Source organism: Myzus persicae, unplaced genomic scaffold (assembly GCF_001856785.1).
Source record: "Myzus persicae strain clone G006 unplaced genomic scaffold, MPER_G0061.0, whole genome shotgun sequence".
NCBI lineage: Eukaryota > Metazoa > Arthropoda > Insecta > Hemiptera > Aphididae > Myzus > Myzus persicae.
The window spans coordinates 119,967-141,023 of NW_019104124.1; the positions used below are offsets into that span (position 1 = coordinate 119,967).

Below are 21,057 nucleotides of genomic sequence, written 5' to 3' on the forward strand. Positions count from 1 at the left end.
GGGGGCAGGCAAAAAATCTATTACATTACTATAACATTATTAATATAGATTTGTAAATTCTGAAAACCAATTCGCAGTTATTTACAATTTTACGAAATATTATAATATTTTTCGAATTGGCCATACTATGTAGGGGGCTAATAAAATGTGGCGAAAAATCGCCAAAATTACAATTTTGATTTGTAAATTCTGAAAATTAAATTAATTAATGTTGGTTCGAAACGGATAGGATGAAGTGAGGAGAGGGGGCTGCATGAAGTGCAGACTAACCGTTAGCCCCTTCCCCGACCTAATTATAAATTTATGAATTTGCAACTTGAATTTTTACTTGATTTTCAAATTATTCTATAAATCAATTGGCCATTATTAACAATTAACTTGCTAAATACTTGCACAATTTTGGATAATTTTTATGAAGGTGGGTGGCTAACTTCATGACCATCTAGTAAATACTAAAAATACAAAACTACAAAACTACATAATACTTCACACGGTCACTACTCCAATTCAAGACTTGACACAGGGCTACACTTGCCACATAGTTTAGCCGTTTACCAAATACTGGTTGCAAGTTACATCGATACTCCTATGATGCCGGTAAAAAATGCCAATTTTTGGCGGGAATCGTGTCAACACCAACGTTCGGCATTAACATATTTTATCACTCGACATCACGGCTATTCGATGTGGCAAACTATCGTGTGGCTAACGTTTGATGACGTTTATTGGACGCACTGCGTAGCACCGCTTTAGTAGTAAGGTTGATTCTTAGATCCACGTCTTTGCCTCCTTGGTCCACTGGGCACTGAGTAATCTTTAAAAGTAGACGCCATTGCATGTCGAGCGTGGGTCGGTGTCGCCAACCACCACAGGAAACCGACGAGAGAAAGTATTGTGGGGGCGGACAAATTACAACACTCACTCAACAGCATTCACCACGGTTGTAGATATATCTACACATAATTTGTACTGCAACAGTGGTACTCACTGCAATAGACTCCTAACGAGTAACAGCTTATCTGATAGGAAATGCTTATTTTCTCTACATCTCCTTCGAATGTTATTTTCTTTGCCTATGGATGTTACTGAGATTTTCCAGTGATTAGAATCTAGAATATTGTGAATCTATGGTTTGCGACAGCCATTCTGTAAATGCAAATCGTAACGACAACCACTAGTTGCCAACTGCACGCTTATGCCATTAACATTTATTAGATATCATCGATCGCGTTATCAGGCTCTATTTGATTGATACGGTAATAATTCTTTTCACGTTTTTTACTTGTATTTTGCCCTTAGCATTTTCTCGTCTGTTGTTGTTTATATAATCAAATACTCTAAGAATTATCTGATCGTCACACTTTTTGCATCCTTGATACGACGAAATATATGTTACACAATGGAAACAAAATACGAATTCGCTGTGGGTGAGTGTTAAATTTTTTTCAAGAACTATAAGATTAAGTTCATGGCCTGGCTTAGTATATATTATACGCAGTTCATTCAGCGTTCAAATGCTTGGCTAGTATATTTATTTGCTTTACGTAACAAAACAATTCCATGCTCCAAAAACTTAACAATATAAATACCTAGGTATATTAATAAATTGCCAACATTAAATCTAACAACTTATCTACTGTTTGATAACAGGATAACTTTTGGTACTTTGAGGGGTTAAAAGTTAAAAAATTCTTAACAGTTTTCGAAAGCGGTAGGAAAAACAAACAAAAAAAAGGATGTTCCAAAAACTTCATGTATCTACTAGAGCTACACTAACAACCGAAGTCGATTTTTTCGAAAATTGGTTTTGAGTAAAAATTCCCGTTTTTATTTAACTTTTTGTTTGTTTTTCCCGTTGCTTAAATTTGGACAAAATTATGTATTAAAACTAAGAACAACGATTTAAGTTATTTTATTGTAATTTTAAAATATTATTCGTATGTACTTGAGACATTTAGTGTACATTATTATATTATCTATATTGTATACTGTATTTAGGTACACACTATGACATTTTTAACTGCAATTTTATTGACAAAAATGGATTTAACCTGCTGTTACACTAATTCCTAATCGTTAAATAAATTACTTTAGTCACAATAATATCATAAAATTTGCTTAGTTATTATGGAAGCTGACAAACCGTCTTCGCTCATATTCGTCTTTCATGTACAAGGATCATTGAATTCAAATTGAACACAACATTACAGTAGACAATTAATCTTTAGGCACCTAATGTTCAGTAGAGCGTCATCCACTCACCTGTTTTTTTTTCTGAATTGTAATGTTTTATTCTTTATTAGGTGACAAAGTACTAGCATACTCTGATGGATTGCTCTACCTAGCAAAGTGTTTGAAACGACAAGTGACTGAAGCGGGGGTGATCCAATACTATGTACATTATGTTGGTTTCAAATCAAAATGGGACGAATGGACAGATGAGGCTGAAGTGTTAGAGGTAAATTCCATAAATTTAGCTCACAAGGAAAGGCGAGAAGAAAGTCGGTAAGTTATTGATTAATTATTACTATTCATCACTTATCAGTTATCGCCGTTAATTTAACGATAATACCTACTTTTTGTATATTTTATGTAATGTAGGAAAAATTGTAAAAGATTAAAAACGGTAAAAAAATCTCAAAAACCAAGAACAGCAAAAGATGATTTACCAAAACCAGTATTAAGAAAAAGAGGTATGTATTTTAGTTCAATATTTATTTGATATTTGATATTTCATATTTCAATATTTGTCATCGTAATGTTTTTTTAAAACTAGGCAGGCCGAAAAAAATAAAACAAAGTGCAGAACCAGTTGTTCTACAATCTGCAATTCCAGTTGTAGAAGACAAAGCAATCAAAGTTGTAAAAGGCGAAGCAACTCCAGTCGTAAAAGGCAAAGCAATTTCAGTTGTAAAAGACAAATCAATCCCAGTCGTAAAAGAAAAAGCAATCAAATTCGTAAAAGACAAAGCAATCAAAGTCGTAAAAGGCGAAACAATCCCGATCGTAAAAGACAAAGCAATCCTAGTCGTAAAAGACAAAGCAATCCCAGTCGTAAAAGAAAAAGCAATTTCAGTCGTAAAAGACAAAGCGATCCCAGTCATAAAAGAAAAAGCAACCCTAGTCTTAAAAGACAAAGCAATTTCAGTCGTAAAAGACAAAGCAATTTCAGTCGTAAAAGACAAAGCGATCCCAGTCGTAAAAGAAAAAGCAATCCTAGTCTTAAAAGACAAAGCAATTTCAGTCGTAAAAGACAAAGCTATCCCAGTCGTAAAAGAAAAAGCAACCCTAGTCTTAAAAGACAAAGCAATTTCAGTCGTAAAAGACAAAGCAATCAAAGTCGTAAAAGATAAATTAATCCCAATCGTAAAAGACAAGGCAATCTCAGTCGCAAAAGACAAAGCAATCCCATTTATATTAATTCCATGTTCAAAGGTACCCATCACAATAGTGTAAAAAATAAAGTTAAGAACTGGAGTTAGGAATTTATTTTAAATACATTTTTATTTTAGGTTCTTATAAAAAAATTGCGATCATTAAGACTACCAATTGGTCTACAAATAACGCTAGATTACGATCGTGATATGCAAAAGGCTTACGAAATGGTAAGACAGATTTCGTTTTTATAAGTCTTGATTATAACCAGGGCTGTGAATTTAATGCATTTGCTTGTTTTTTTTGCTAAATTGTAAAATAAAATGGATTCGTCCAAAATATGTTTTGACTCATTTATAGTTCGAATACCAAATCTTATTTTGCATACTTTTGCATATTTCGTGGGTTATTGCATATAGACGCATGTTTTAATGATTTTTTTGTATAAAATAAATGTTTTTTTTCATTATTTTTTCAGCCAGTCTGTTATAAACTGACATTAAAGTATTAAATGTATTTGCATTAACTATGACTTGTATAATTTCATGGAAACTATTCTGTTTAATAATGGTTGTATACAAATATGGTCTTTCAAGTTTAAAAATCTAATGAAATCATTGATTGTACAATGCAATAACAACTTTAAATTTAAAATAGATTATTTTAAATAGAAACATATCTATTCTAAGCATATTTCTTTTGTATATCTTGTATACGGCGAAGATCAGGACTTATTAAGCCCAATAAGTCATATATTAATGTCAATAAGTAACAATACTAATATTTAACTTAAATTAATAAAAGAATATTATGAAAAAAATAAAATAAAAGTTAAATTTTTGTGGTCTTTTTGCATATTATTGAAAAATTAGAGCATATTTTGTCAGTTTTTATAGCACATTTAATAGTTTTTAAATGCATTAAATTCATAGCCTTGATTATAACCAAGCCTGGGCATTAAAGCATTAATACGTTAATTTTTTATGATTATTAACTTAATTATTAACTTTAGGAGCTTTTGAATTAACTTCCATTAATTTGAGTTAATTTTATGTATAAAAAAGTTAAGTTGATTTCAATTTTAATTATTATGTAATATGTTTTCAAATTCGTATAAACTTTAAATACTTACCTATATTATGAAATTACGAATATTATCAATGCCCATTATTTTTCGGTATCTTCGCCGTTATTTGATTCTTATAATTTTTATTTTTATTTTCTATTTAATTACCTACCTATATTGTGCTTACAAAGGAGTTTTAGACTTTAAGCTATATAAAATATATTTTATTTTATTTATACAATTTAAATGTATAATTTAAAGTAAAGTTTATAATGCAATTTTATTATTATAAAATGAAAAATAATGAACAATTAATACTCAGGAATATTTGCAGAAAAACACTAAATAACATTTCAAATGTGTATACATATGAATTTTTTTTATTTATTAAAAGTATACATTTTTTTAAAAATTATGTGAACTATTGTAGGAATACAAATTTCTGGTACACATTTTATGTGTAACAAGTATGCTAAAAAAATTTGAAACACCCTTTCAATTCAACCTTTTGAAACACACAAAATAATAATAATTCTTTGGTCTAATTACATGAACAATTTTATGTACCGATTATTTTTATTATACCAATATGAAAACAAGAAACTTTTTATAAACTAATTTAACGTTAGTTAAAAAGTTAATATTAAATGTGGGTTAAGTCATTAATTAGTTCAATTGATAGACAATTTTGAATTAACTTTTAACTATTAACTTGATTTAGATTTTAATTTTACTTAACTTAACTGAGTTAAAAAATATCATTAACTTGCCCAGCCTTGATTATAACATTACAATATTAAATTGTTGGTTTCAGGTATTAACGTTTCCGGATGAACTCTTTGTGGCAAAAGTAATATTTGAGTTCACAAAATCTTCATATTTTGAAGAAGATGATAACCAAAAGTAATTATTTAATACCACTATTGAAATGTATTATTAACATACATCTTATACTATATTTATTTTAGAAAAAATCCAACGATGTTTTCTGCTACAATATTGAAGTATTTTAATGAGTCAGTGCACACATATCTACTTAACGAAAAAGAGAAAAGTGACAATTTACCATTAAAGGTAATGATAAATATCATGTAAAATGATAATTAAAACTCTAAGAAAAAAAATGTACTTAAAGAATTGAAAAATGTATTGATTATACAATGTTGTTTGGTTTTTGTGTTGGTGTACGTGTAGTAAAAGATAGATAATATTAGAATTTACTAGACGTCTCAGTATAATTAAAAAAAATAATAATTTCGGTCTTTTGTGCTTTTTATAGATATTTTAAATGTGTGACTATTGTCAGTTTGTTTGCGATTTAAGTGTGATACAGTTATATATTTTTGGGTAATAACTTGAAAATTTAGTATAAAGTTACTCAAAAGGTGTTCTTGCCTCATACACAAAATATCAAAAATAAATTATCACTACCTATATTAATAATTTATTTAAAGTTTAAATTTTAATTAATTTGTCAAATTCACGTAAAAATTTAAAAATTTATAAAATGTTCAATTTGTGCTGGCAAGACTAGCAATTATTATTCAAAGTTGAATAAGGAAAAACGATTTTAGTTACTTTCGTATAGGTAATAGAAAAAATTTTGTATGTGGACTTGAAACTAACATATTACCTATATTATTTTATTTAACTACACACCATACATGTATTGCCTATTTATACCACCAATGTATTCATAATAGTCAATAATTATGATATACCTCCTAAGTTTCAAAAATTAACACGTAGTTACAATAAAAATAGTTCACAATAATTCACAATTGTTCAAAATAAAATATAAACTGACAATAGTTCACAATTAAATATAAATTAACAATAACTTCCCTATCGTATTAAAAAAAAATGTACATTGCAAATTTCTCTATTTACGTAACTGGTAATTATTTCATGAAGTTTGTATTGAAGTGAAGCATATTTTTTGTTTTTGGATTGCTGATTAATAATTCCCTTCGATTTCACGCAGTATTTATCTAATGTGTAGATGCATTATAATTGTTTTTTTTTATAGTTTAAGAAACCTTGGTTTTTAACGACTGTACCAATTTTCTGACAATCAATTACAAATTCCCAACTCAATTGTTTTGCTATAAGCGATAAATATATATTTGTTATACCAGTTTTATTGTATTAGAATATAATTAACCTTACTGCAATATTAAAAACAAGATTTTTGTTCTTAATTATGACATTATTTAAGTTGATACAATAAGCAAATAAACAATTTTATAATTAAAGATGTATTATAATATAATATTGTCTGTTATAGAGCATGGAATATTTTCAGCAAAGGAAGATGAATCGGCCAAACATCAAATATTTCTTTAAAAGTCTTCTAGATTCCAATATGATTTGGTGTTATGTATATGGTCCCACGTATCTAGTAAGATTAATTGGTATGTATTAAACACATATACATTATTTAATACTTAATCTTAAGGAAATACATAAGTTAGTATAATGTGTCTATAAAATTTGATTGTATAGTTTAATGGAAAATATGTTTTTATTTACATTAATGTTCTAAGTAAGCCGTCTTTTATACAAAGTAATTTTTGTTGATATAATACACAGTATCAACCAATCCCCCTAAATTGATGTTAGGCAGTATGTTAGTGAAAGTTTTATAATTTAAAAAACAACTAAAATATAAAATATAATTTTCAAATTGCATAGAATTGCAGAAAATTGAAAAAACTGGCACCAACATCTTAACAATAAAAATATTTAGGAATTTATTTGATCATTTGCTATTCAAAATTTGTTCTTATTAAATTTGAATAAAATTAATAAAAATATTTTACAATACATTTTATTGTAAGAACTTTTAACATTTATTTTTCAGCTAATTTACCAAAAATTTTGTTATCAAATTCGTGGCATCCTGGATATGATTCAAATACCTTTATTCGTCATATTAAACAATTTATGGAGTAAGTTATTTTTTTTAGATTTTACATTCAAACAAATACTGTTGATAATAATGCTAATAATTATCAAAAATAAATTTTGTTTTTTAGGTTTTTAGATGATAATTCTGAGACTTTTTTCCCTATCACTGATTACAGACGTAAAGATGGTAGATGTTTTACAAGAAGACCGTTTAATGTATTAACTTTTCATGGGAAGTGAAACTTATTAAGCAGTTTTTTCAAAAAAAAATAAAATAAAAATTTCAGTGTTTAGAAATCATTATAATATTATTATTATTTTTATCGGGAAAATGTGTACACAACTGCTGTACTATTATTGTCAACAATATAATCATGCAAAATAGGTTACCAAGCCATTCATATTCATACATAATATACAAAGTATACCGAACGTTACTTTGGAATGTAACACCGACCGTTAAATTATTTTAACATAAATATATTATTGAATAGGTACTTGATTAAATGTTTATGACGAATTTTTCATGAGATATTTACAGTCTTGTAATGTACTTGAGTAAAAGTATTCAAATATTTTTGTAGTACACAAGTATGTAATTTTAATAACTTTTTAAAAAGTACTTGAACAAAGTATTTAAAATACTTTCCCAAAGTACATATTCTGTATTCAAAATCAAATACTAATTTTCAAATACTGATTTGTACTAACTCTTTTTGGATTTTGGTTTTTAGTGTAACTCTAAAAAAAATTACCATAGATACATAACATTTTCAATGAATATTTTTGTTAGCATTTCCTGTACGTCATAAAATTTTCAAAATATTTTGACTTGTGTTAAACTATTTAAACGCATATGAAATTTTCGATTATTATTTGTTTTTTTTAAACTTATGTCGATAAAAAATTGTACACTTGTTAAAATAACTTGTAAATGTAATACAAGGTTTCTCGTAAGTTCTTGTTAGAGCGAATTAAAAAAAAAGTTGAGAGTAAATCCACAATAATTTTTTATAAATAACTGTTTGATCTTAGAATTTTGATAAAATTTGAAAAAATCACAAAAATAAGAAATTGTTTTGTGTAAGAAATTCATCAAAATTTTCTTTTTATATCTAAGATTTAAAATTTTAATACGAGATTTCTTATAAGCTTGTCTAGCTTTGTCTAAACAAATATGTCTACAGGAAAGTCATACTACATTTTTATGGGGGTTTGAAGTTGATTTTTACAACATTGGATATTCATCAATTTTCTTATTTTGTTGTAATTTAATAACGAAGTACTGTAGACACTTGATATTTATACCATTTTGACTCGTTTTAAGCTTTTGACGGAAATTTTCAATTTTAATTTTTTTTTCCATGAATTGTATTGATCGAGCCAAAAAGCATGAAAATTCAATACAGGACTCTTGATATATTGTTGAAAAATATTAAAATTTACCACCTCCGCTCAGAATCGTTTTTCCTATACAACGATTTAAAATCATTGAATTCAAATGTAATACCATACATTACAGTGACCTCTTACACACCTAATGTACAGAAAAGCGACATTCACTTACCCGCTTTTATTTTATTTTTTAGTGTGAATTATACTAAACCCAAAATTCTAATACTCTGACAAAAATATTAAATGTGTATATTTTGATAGTTTCACCAAATGATATATGGTGTAAAATACTCTTCTAAAATAACAAAAGACAGAAAACCAGGTTCAGTTGATTTATAAAGAAAAAAAGGAACTTATAAAAAAACTGAAAGTAGGAGTTTGAATGCATCTACAAATACTTATTTAAAGTATATGTATTTGTACTCAAATACTTTTTTTACTGAGTATTCAAATATGTATTTTAAATACTTTTCAAAATAAGTATCTATATCTAAACTTGAATACTTTCAAAAACTATCTTTTACAAAACTGGGTTTGTGTTGTTATGGTTACTTATTAACAAATATATATTCAAAATGATTCGTGGATTTTCCTCTTAAAAAAAAAATATTGAGTAGCATGCTATGGTTTTTTTTTTTAGGTACCTGCGAATAGAAGTTTCATTTCAATAAACATACAACGTGGTTATAATTTAATATATAAGAAAATTAACATACATTGTAAACTACATAAATATTAGTATAGTCTCCAGTTAATAATGTAAAAAAACTAAATTTTAAAACAAAAATAGTTTTATAACTAGTTATTGAGGTATATAATATATTCGAATAGTTATATATTTTTTAATTCCTTATTTATAAGTTAAATATGAACAAGGTATTTGTTAGTAAGTTATTCATAAGCATTTATAGCAATTGGGTGATTATTATAAAAGATTTTCATTTAATTTGTTATTAATTATTATCTTTATGACTACATTATTTTCCTACGATTGAGTATGTTTAAGTATGTTTTCTCTTCAGCATCAAACAGTTGAAAAGTACAGTGTTTTGACTGGTAGTTGATGCTAGATGCCACATCCAGAAACCGCAGTAAGAAAGTACCTTAACGGGAAAAAACAAAAGAAAAACTAAGAGGACCAAATTTCTGTTTAAATGTGATACTGTAATTTTTTAGTTATAATGTTCTAGAAGCATTGGATGCTGGGAAAGGTATCTGATTTTATGACTTATTCTGGTGGAATTCCCATTAGAAACTGGGTTAAGCATCTGATGGAACAAAAAAAGTGTAACCTTAAGTATCCAAATTCTCAATGTTAATATATTATGAAGAAATTAATATTCCAATTGTGTTTTAATGAATTTTATTATTTTTTATAAATTAGTTTTATTCTTGATACTAAAATTTATCATGTAATATTAGAAGAAAAATAGAGCCACTACACATTTCAACATTGGACTTTCAGTTTCATAAACAACTTATAGATCTTTTCTGTTAAGGTTTTGAGATAATTTTTTTGCTGTATAGGTACTATTTGAGAATTTACTTTGAGAAGTATAGATAGCTCTTTAGTTCATGAAATGTACAGAATACTTTTTTTGCAATAATTGTTGTATACTTATGCATAAAGTTAGTACTATGAGTATAAATAAGTATTGGAATTAAAAACAAAACAGGCAAGATTATTACGGAGGGCTTCTAGTGTGCTTTTTATTATATTTTAATTCTAAAGAGAGTTATGAGTATTTAAAAATTGTAAATTGTCTGTACAACTTAAAATACTCATAACTCCCTTTTGAAGGCAAGAGTGGTTAATTTTAAGGAAAAATAAAATGAAATAAAATGATTTAATGCAAAAACATATTTATTCACTGACACACGCCGAAACTAGGCGAGCGGTGTCGATCAACTGAAAAATTTATAATAATACAAAATATACCGGTCTGCGTTGTTGTAGCGGTCGGCCAGAATCAACAGGTCGAAGCATACCGACGACGTAGACAAAAATATAATAATCGGCTTATTGGCCGGATGGCACAGAGTGCGACCAGCTACACATACAATATTATATAACAGTAATAATAATAATAATAATAATAATAAATCACCACACTTTAAAATTAAAACATAATAAAAAGTCTACGAGAAGCCCTCCATAATAATCTTATCTTTAATTTTAATAAGAGGTCAATTCACTCTGATTTTTAAGCTAACTGAGCCAAACATGATCTGCTGAACGTAAAATTTGATATGTTACCCTCTTGTAAGACGGAGACAACACATGCAGGTATAGCGTCCTCTTAAGTTAAGTTAATACAGACAAATTTAAGTTATGTTTAAAGTTAAAAGTTTTTTTATTTGTTTTAACTTGTAAAAGTTCCAAGTTAATTAGAAAATTAAATCAACTTAACATAGTTATAAATAAGTTACTCTTTTTAAAGCTAACAAATAACATACTAATTCAATAAATGTCTTACAGTTTTTAAATATATGTTTGTAATAAAATTAGCTACTGTAGGTACTTATATATTTATATTATATTTTAATCATTGATGAAATCCAATAAAATAATTAAATTATTTGTATGTATTTGTTTATGTAAATGGTCTACAACTATACTAAATATTATGATCGTCAAATTCATTAATCATTATTATTTATTAGAATATAATTAATTGGTTACCCAATGTATAATATCAAATATTATTCAATTAATAGTAAGAATACAATATTTCATCAAACCATTATTGTATTTTACCATTTTAGTAGACAGTACCTAGTGAGGTGTATTTGATAATTGGTGTATCATATGAATATCAAAAGCAAAATAATGCAACCAAAAACTAAGCTTTTTGATATTTCCTACTGTAATTATCATAATAAAATCATGATAATTTACCAAACATTTCAATACACAATACTTTTAACTTTCAGTCCATCTCTATGCATTCTAGTAAACACGATGAACTACCATGGTACTACGGGGTTTAAATTATTCACATCGACGGGCCAAGTTATTGCTGTATTTCTATGAATAAATATAAATATAATAATAAGTAATAATATTAATAATAATTAGGTAGGTAATGACTAATGAGTCTACAAACATTAGCAATGTGCATGGGATATTGGGTAAATTGTTATATATTTTTTTCTTTTATTAAGAACGCGGTTACCCCTATAACATTTCTGTCTATAGTATAGTTATATAATATTTTCTGTGAATATGCAATATAATAACTATTTTTATAAATTATTAACTCTCTCTCTCTCTCTGCTTTGGCTTTACAATTCTTCAAGAATTTTGGCCGCCACTGTCACCGTTTTCCAATAATCATTATTATTTATTAATTAATAAATTTAATATTTCAGTTTTTTTTTTTTATAAAATTACCTTAACATGAAAATAAAATTAATTAACTCCTAAGTTGCTGAATAACACGAGAAAAAATGTAACTGTTAAGTTAGAAGCTACTTCTAAAATAAAAGTAATTTATTGATTAAAAGTAAAGTTACTTTAAACTAACTTTAACTTATTTAAGTCGTTAATGCTCAACCTTGATAAATTTGTACATTGTGAATAGAATAATTATTGTTTAATGAATTGCGTGTTTGTGTACAGACAGTGTACAGCAATAATAATTAGCAAAGTAAGTGCAGTGTAGTGTGTATGTTTCTCAGTGTGCAGGAAGTGTACATTTACATTATTTTTAATATTGAACACAAAAAATATAAAATCAATAAACTCAAATATGCATCAAATTGGGCATATGGAAATTTCAAATCAAGTTGATAAGAAATGCAGACGATATATTTAATATTGTGTCTGGGAAATCGAAGAAACCTGTTCTTACAAAATTATTCACGGACACTGAAGTTGATGCAAAAGAGAGGTATGGTGTCGATTATTCAATAATTAAGAAAGCGGACAACAAGGCTCTTAAGTATATAGTCGATTTAGCGGACAAACAGCCACTATGTACATAATGAATTGTCACACGGCTAGGAGATATAAAACAATAGTTGCTTAGCGGATATGAGCAAAAGTTAGAATCGAGTCTAATGCTGATTCAACAATAGTTCAATAGCCATGTTATGAACCCAGATGACAGTATGACAGGTCATATTTCAAAATTATAAAATCTAAGTAGATAACTTAAATAGTTGGGAGAACCAATCACAAAATCAATATTAATTACAAACATATTGATGAGATTACTTAATAGCTATGGACACTTTTACAGTGAATGGGACTCAATGGATAGTGCAAATAAAACGCTAGATCAGTTAACCACTTGATAGGTAGATAGTGGAAGAAACACGATAAGTGCAATTCCTCCTCAGACCATTATAGATTGTGACAATATATAATATGTATTTCTTACCCAGTAAATACATTTTAAAGTGTTTTATCAAATAATAAAATATTAAAAGGTATGTGATGTATATAATTTCATGTTTATGTCTTATAAATGGAAGTTATATAGTTGGTGTTGATGGAATGTAAAACCAAAATATTTAGTTTTTTGAACTCTGCTTATGACTGCTAATTTGCATTGTAAAATGGACCTACATGTTGGGCATTTTTCATACAAGAAATATTTGGTAAAGTTCTTATTGAATTTGAATAAGTTAAAAAAACAATTTTATTATAATTTATTGTTAATGGAACTGCTATGAATAAAATTGCTTGAGAACCATTTGATCATTTTCATTAGGAAATTTTCCGGTATTTTGGTTACTCATTCCTGAGTATCACTAGTCACAATTAATGCTGTATCATCTACTTGCTTATTGAACAATTCCATTCCATTTATTATGTTTGGTAAAGGGAAGAGAACTGTATCTTAAGGTACAATACACTATACAAGTCCATAGGTCATTAATTTATATTTACTTATTATTAACCTAACCAATATTTTAAAAAGTTTTATTTATTTATTTTCCATTAATCACTGATTACTTCAATTAATTTTTTTTAGAGATAAATTGTATTGTGTATTTGCATGAAAACTATATACTATAACTATAACTATATGTGTTAAACTCATAATAGCATATTCAGTGCTAAGCGCTTTACTAAATAAAAATTGTGTTGGATCAAGTAGATAATTAGCTTTGTCCTAAATAGTAATAATATAGTTATTGGTCAGTCTTATTTTAATAACTCTTTCAATTAGTTAATAAAATGTTATCAACACTTAAACGTGTGAAACATTGATTTTATTTCAATTTTTAAACATAGATGTGATAATTGAAAGTTTAAAGCTGTTAGGAATTCTAACTGTATTTGTAACATTATTGGCTAATGGCTTTAGAGCCTGTTTATTGAATAGTTTCACCAGTTTAGAAGAAATACTATCATGTCTTAAATCAATGCCTCCTTTTAAATAACAATTTATTTTGAAGAGATAAATTAAATTGTTTAATAGTTGACATTATCTTGACACTTAGAGTACAATTAAAAACATTAATTTATATTGTTTAAAGCAGTTTATTGTTTTAAAACATTATTCAGTAAGAAAAAATAAACTAATTAGTTCACAATAATACAATTTTATTATTCATTGAACTAATTATTATTATCTATTGCAGTCTACTTCTTTGGTGAATTGTTTTTATACGGGTTATCGATATTTTTTATTAGAATTCAAAAAGAAAGATGGGAGCCTAATTAATTTGATGAATTAACCAAAATTAAATTACAATATTTTTCTTACTTCTATTTATGTTGAAAGCAGTCTTTCTCTTTGAAATACCTTGTAAGTTTCTTAAAAAAAAATATATCTTTTTTCCTATAAAATTGTTTATGAAGTATGCAAAATTCATTTAATATGTAACTATGTACTTTTATAAATACTATGCATAAATAGAGAGCTTAAAATTTGACTGATTACATTTTAATTTATCAACATCAATAATTTGAAAAACGGCCCAAGCATAATAAATACTAGATAAAATATTACATATTATATTTTATATATTTGTAAGATCATTTTTAAGGATTATTATAACTAATATAAACATTTTAATAACAGAGAAACTTGCACTAATTTAAATTTTGAATTTATTACATCAACATTTTTAAAAACAATAAGCAAAGAACAATTTAAAGTAAAAAATTATAACTCGTAATTATGACAAATACTGTAATATTACATACCTAAAAATCATTTTTTTCAAATTATTTTTGTTTATTCTAATTTTTTACTTTGTATTAATTCTTCTACAACCTGAATTTCTGGAGCACCCACAACTTCAACTGAAACAGTAAAATATAATTTAATACAATCTAATACTGATAATAATACAATCATATTGTTTATTTATTGTTTAAATCAAACAGATTTGAAAGTTGTTAATCATTAATCACTCATCATCTTTATTAATTAGTCGATGAACACAATATAAAGAATGTTACCAAAAAATGTAATTTTATTGGACGCACCAAATTGTTTTAATTTTATTATTTAAACATTTATCTGTATTTTATTTTACTTTTAATTATTAATACAGTTGTTATTTTTATGATAGGACCTGACAAAAAGAAAATTAGATGTACAAACTATTTTAAAATCCTAACCAATTATTTCTTGTGAAGTCAAATTATAACAATAAATAACTTAAAAAGAAAACAAAAATTATTCTTTTTAAATAAATTCCACTTTTGTCTTATTATCAAGAGAATTCTACATTCTACTATATAGCAGAGAGACTTCTTCAATATTACTTTGTTGACAATGCAAATGAGTAGAGGTTAAATTACAAGGTTTTAATTTAGGACCAATGGCTTAATTTGCATTGTTTCAATGGTTATTAAATAATAATAGTGGAAAAAAGAAATATTTTGTTTTACTTAGTTATAAAGAAACATTTCTTAAATAAATTGTAAAAAAATGTTGTATCAATAACTGTTGATTTTTATTGATGCTACTATTTTGATTAATATTTAAAAAGAAAAACATTATATGAACATTTTAACTCTACGATTTATAGTTTATATAACAGGTATTATTTTAATAACATACCAAAAATTACGAGATGAAGCAAAATTAGGAAATCAATTTCAAGATAAAATTAAAATTTGCTTAAATTATTCAGTCAATGGTTTTTTTTTATAAGTTGTATTTTATTTGATTATACAACCGTTCAAGGAATTAAATCTAATACATTTTCATGTATTGTCTGAGCATAACTAATATACGAGTCATAATTATTAAACCATTAAATAACAGTTAAGACAATGAATCTACTTAGCTTTCAGGATTTGATCCGTTTAACGAAGCATGTATGTTGAACATAGATAGAAATTTCCAGAGGCATACATGGATATGTTCAACCGAAGTGATTGTATAAAAATATGTTAAATATACTTTTAAGTATTGTCTAGGATTAAATTACCTATCTAATCATAGTTGGAGATATACGAATGAAGTACCTATGTGTTCTTAATTTGTGAGTGATTGTGAGAAGTTGACTGTTTTTTCTTTCTAAATGTTTTCTCAGCATCTTGAATTGGACCATATAAATATTTTCGGATATACGTTAACTCTGTAAATGAATAATAAATAAATTATTTGGGATGAGCACAATGTTAAATACATTAGTTCTAGTTTTTGTGTCGATCAATAAGACAGTTACATCATCAATACAAATCGGTAAAAGCTACTTGTTTAATCCAGAAGCCAGAACAACATGGAAATGCATGATAATAAACCAAAGTTACTTGGTTTTGATTTAGGCTGTTTGAACAAAAATTATCGGCATTTGGCATCCAGATCAAAATAGTCATAATGCATTAATTAATAATTATGTCCAGGGGAGTCATTTCAGTTTTATCTCGGTCCTGTGAGCTTTTAGCAAGGCCAATTTCGACATTTCACAAAGCTGTAAAACATATAAAAATATAATATTATATAGTTGTAGTAACGCAAATATTCTCTCCAAATAATAAATATCACTCATTTTTACCAAAATGTAATTTTCATATAGCTAGCGACTAAAAGCTTCTAAATTGTAATCAATTGAGGTATTTAGCTGAAACAATTCCACTATTATTTAAAAAAGAAGACATTTGTTTTTAAAGAATACCTACACTTGAGTTCGTCGATTTCGTCTTTAAGTTAAATATCGTTATGTGTGAGGAGTTGTCAGAAAGGAAACATCAATAAAACAATAAGCATTAATCAATGGTATTATGGCACTTACCAGCACGATCACAAATTCGTGACGAACAACCTACAACCATTATTCAAGTAGGTTATCATTTATTACGAACCGCTTTTCATCGGTAACGTTTTTTTCTTATCGTGTTACTGATAACTTTGTTGTTATTTTGTAGCAATTACAACCTATATTTTATTTAGCCATGAGTACAACGAAAAATAGCATGCCCTAAACTTGTTCCAACTTCGTATCGACAGGCCCCTAACGGCTAACACGACACCATTTCGGCACACCCGGCTCGGCCAGCCCGACACTCCTCGCGCCATTTGAGTTCACGGTCCGAGGGTGGTGGAGGATCGGCGAGAGTACATTTCGAATAGTTGAGTAATATCACCATCACGGAATATCCACAGCAGCAGGCTGCTCGTCCGTCCCTCTTCGTGATCACGGCAACTCTAAAATTCTGTATTTTTTTTTTGTCACCTTGTCGGTTTCTTAGTTGGGCACGTTCAAATGACATCTACCGACGTTTTCGTTTATCGGTATTGTTATCGGTACGATAGTACTACACACGCAACTATTAAGGTTGACGTATGACGCTTTTGACCTATAAGTACCCACACTACAGTTATCCATTAATAATTATTAATTATGTTGATGTTTTGTAATAGACTAACATGTTTACTTAATAATAGTTTTTCCAGAACCAAAAACCGTCATGCAGTACCTACATGGCTAGCACTGTACGGCTGTATCCAAAGGTGTATCTCAAATAAAAATCAAAAACTGAAAGACTATAGCGATGTCGAAGATTAAAATGAGCAGGGTAATGTATTCCGGTTTCTTGTAAATATATTCAAGGATATTGCAAATGGTCAGTTATTTTATTTTTTAACCGAAATGTACTGACATTTTGTCAATCATATCGATGGACCTTGAAATACCAATGTACTTTTGCAAACTGATATGAATTTGTTATTATGTCTACTTGGTATTGATAAGGTCAATCTTCCAAATTTAGTTTCCTAATTTCTATACATTTAGTTTGAATATATAAAATGTTGATAATTCAAAATTGAAATTAAAAATCTTAAAATGTGGCCTGGTCATAATGAAATTCATATCAGTTTTCAGTACTTGTATAGAATTATCAAGTTCATTAGAAGGATCGTCATCGACAAAAAGTACATACAAATGATAGCTACATTCTTTAGCGTTCACTCGAGCGTCACCGCATTGGTGATAAGTACTTGCATATGTGAGCGCTCCACTATATTTTTAGACTTCAATTACACCCTAGTTTTATCAACTTATTTTATAATAAAGTACCTGTGAAGGGTAATGCAAATACATATGACGTATAGTATACAAATATGGACAATAATGTCTTAGCATGCGTATTATTTAAAATTAATAATAATACAGGAGTGATATAAATGTATTAATGTAATGATCACTTACTAGACAGTAATGCGTACACTTTTAAAAGATCCACATGTCTTAAACCCAAAAAAAATTGTACGTATGCAATTTCCTTAATTTGTACTATAAATATTTTATAATTCAAAATTTTTTTTTCCTTGTTATCGAGAATCGAGGGAGGAACTAGTGTTGGCATTGCTAATTTAACTTGTACTTGTTAGTGTTAAGAATGGAATACATCAATGCAGATATAATTCAAATGGTAGCACCAATATGAACGTTCAACTTCATAGATCTTCATGGCTTCACCTTATACTAATATAAAGCCTATGGTTCTACTGCCTTATATTCACTTTTAAAATCTTCACAATTGAAGAATTTAAAAATTATTATGGAACTCAAGCATTTTGTTTAAAATAAAATATAGAACATTGTATCTTCAATTCATGGTAATTTTCCAGCACAAAAACTACTAGTTATAGGTATAGAATGGTAAATAAATTTAAATTCTGTTTGTAGATGGAGAACCTGCAATTTTTTAAATCAAAACTATAGCTAATTTGTCCAAAAATAAGATTGACCTTAGATTAAATGACATCATCACAGCATGTGAATTGGTAATTGATAAATTTATGAATGCCGTGGACAAATAAAAGATGAAAAGTACTATAGTACTCTTGGCCCAAATCCTCATATTGCAATGATTACTAGTAGAGCATTTAAAGTTTTAGTGTTCATTATGCCTCTATCTAAAGACTTTAAATTGTCAAAATCATTAAAACCATTATATTGTGCTTTAGTTTGTCCTATTTTAGAGTACAGGTCTGTTGTCTGGGATCCGTACACTGTTTCTGATATCAATCAACTCGAACGTGTTCAACACAGATTTTTAAGATTTTGTTGTTTTGTGTTAGGCATTCCCCATTTAGCTCACAATTATACCAATATCGCTAACGTACTTGGCCTGCCTACTCTTGCTGAAAGAAGAAGAACTTTAAATGTAAAACTTATTTGTGATTTAATTACTAACTATATTGATTTCCCTTGCTTGCTATCCCAAGTTAACTTCAATGTGACAATGTCCCTTCGCATGTATCTTGTTCTCATGTGACCTTCCATGTTCCTACCGCCAACACAAATTATCTGTAAAATGAGCCTTTGAGGTGGATTATGTCACTTGCCAATGAGGACCCCTTTGATGATAATTTGTTCTAATGTTTCTTAAGCACTATTAATAAACTCTTAAGTTTAATATAAGCGTTTTAATTGTTTACTTAATTACTGTTAAATATAATTGTACTTCGGTTATTTACATATAATATTAATATTTCTCAATTTTCTACTTTTATTCTAATAATTTGTACTGTACTTTAATTATAGGGGAAACCCTCGTATTTGTAATAAATAAATAAATAAGTAGTTTTCAGCAAAAGTTGCCCTCGACTTTAGCGCGACTGGTATATGTTTTTACGCAATGACTACTAAACATGTGCCGAACAAAGCGTAGACAATTTTAATTAATTACTCATTAATAACCAGCTCTCTACCTGCCAATGTAGAGAACCACTGTTTTTCTGAAATAGCGTCACTAGTTGTGTCACTGTTGAGGACCACTTTTGCTGAAATCTACTATAGTATGAATATCGTTTTTACTGTTGGAAATTATTTAGGCTTTATGAACATTTTTTTTCTCATTTCATAGGTCAATTTCAACACCAGTTACAGTCCAATTTAATTTTTATTTCAATACATTAAAAGTTTCAAATTACAACAATTTTTTTATAAAGTGTCCCTCTTGTATTGTGTTAACTCTTGTGTATCTAATATAACATCATAGGTATTTATTTGTTTTTAAGGGTACTATACATTTATATTAAATGTATGTATAGTATTGTTAACTCTACTTTTTTTAAACCACTAATAAGTATCTGTTTATAATTTAAGCTTATAAAAAAATGTACACAACTTTACAGTAATAATAAATTAAATTTCAAATTATTACAATTTCATGTTATACCTACACTTTTATGTATTATTGTCCCTATTCTATATGCATTCTTCCCTTGGTTCAGTAATAGCACAAACTATTTATTTTATGGTTTTCCTAGCTAAAAAAATTAATATTTGTGTTTACTTACACTGTCTACTGTGTAGTATTACTGATATGTATTTTATTGAACAGTATGGTTTAGATATTTGTTTCTAAAGAACACTACTATACAATTGTACAAAATATACGGGAGTTAATACCTGCAGAATTGTCAACCATACTTATTTTTAAGCCACTAATGTGTATCTCTATAGGTTTATAAAATATGTATCATACTTACCATTGTATTAATTATAAATTGAGTTTCAAATCATTACTATTTCATGTTACACACCCAATTTTATATTTTATTAAAATTTACCTTACTCTATATGTATTCTTTGACCTAGTTCATAACTAGTAGACCATATTTTGTTTTATGATTTAAAAACTTTTATAATTGTTTTCTTATAAGCTCAAATATATTTTGTAAAACAAAGTACGGTCTTCTAAGCTACATCACCAAAAATAGTGTTAATGTACAATAATATGTTTTTGTGAAAAAATAAGTGTAAATGTATTGTATTTCCTATATAAATGTTTAAATAAAAATGCAATATGTACTTATCTAATTTTCTTTAAATACTATTTAATATTACATTGTTTAATTATTTTTAATAATATAATATTAAGT

At 27.3% G+C, this 21,057-nt stretch overlaps 1 protein-coding gene and 2 long non-coding RNA genes across 7 annotated transcripts; 2 read left to right on the forward strand and 1 right to left on the reverse strand.

The window, feature by feature from the left end:
• Positions 1–11: 11 nt before the first annotated feature.
• On the forward strand, positions 12–7,924 carry LOC111038998 (zinc-binding protein A33-like). The gene is made up of 10 exons (XM_022322275.1): positions 12–1,427; positions 2,304–2,505; positions 2,602–2,693; positions 2,777–3,435; positions 3,513–3,605; positions 5,256–5,344; positions 5,410–5,515; positions 6,729–6,855; positions 7,305–7,392; positions 7,480–7,924. The coding sequence occupies exons 1-10, from the start codon at positions 1,400–1,402 to the stop codon at positions 7,589–7,591; spliced, it is 1,596 nt and encodes a 531-aa protein (XP_022177967.1). The 5' UTR covers positions 12–1,399; the 3' UTR covers positions 7,592–7,924.
• On the reverse strand, positions 6,821–17,149 carry LOC111038999. 5 transcript variants are annotated; one of them, XR_002605055.1, is made up of 5 exons: positions 16,718–17,149; positions 16,388–16,633; positions 16,148–16,297; positions 14,910–15,008; positions 6,821–6,839 (listed from the first exon to the last, which is right to left on the reverse strand). It is a non-coding gene; the product is annotated as an uncharacterized LOC111038999 (long non-coding RNA). The 5 variants fall into 5 exon arrangements; XR_002605057.1 differs by lacking the exon at positions 6,821–6,839 and having other exon boundaries at positions 14,882–15,008; positions 16,718–16,783; positions 16,955–17,146; XR_002605056.1 differs by lacking the exon at positions 6,821–6,839 and having other exon boundaries at positions 14,882–15,008; positions 16,718–16,797; positions 16,842–17,146.
• A 29-nt stretch (positions 17,150–17,178) lies between these two features.
• On the forward strand, positions 17,179–20,995 carry LOC111039000. The gene is made up of 3 exons (XR_002605058.1): positions 17,179–17,291; positions 17,608–18,783; positions 18,854–20,995. It is a non-coding gene; the product is annotated as an uncharacterized LOC111039000 (long non-coding RNA).
• The last annotated feature ends 62 nt before the right edge of the window (positions 20,996–21,057 follow it).

What these genes read in the sequence shown, in the direction of transcription:
- LOC111038998 (XM_022322275.1), top strand. Translation starts at nt 1,400, where the DNA reads ATGGAAACAAAATACGAATTCGCTGTGG. An exon ending in GAAAGGCGAGAAGAAAGTCG is followed by an intron (nt 2,506 to 2,601) that starts GTAAGTTATTGA and finishes TATGTAATGTAG; the next exon opens with GAAAAATTGTAAAAGATTAA. An exon ending in CATATTAAACAATTTATGGA is followed by an intron (nt 7,393 to 7,479) that starts GTAAGTTATTTT and finishes TTTGTTTTTTAG; the next exon opens with GTTTTTAGATGATAATTCTG.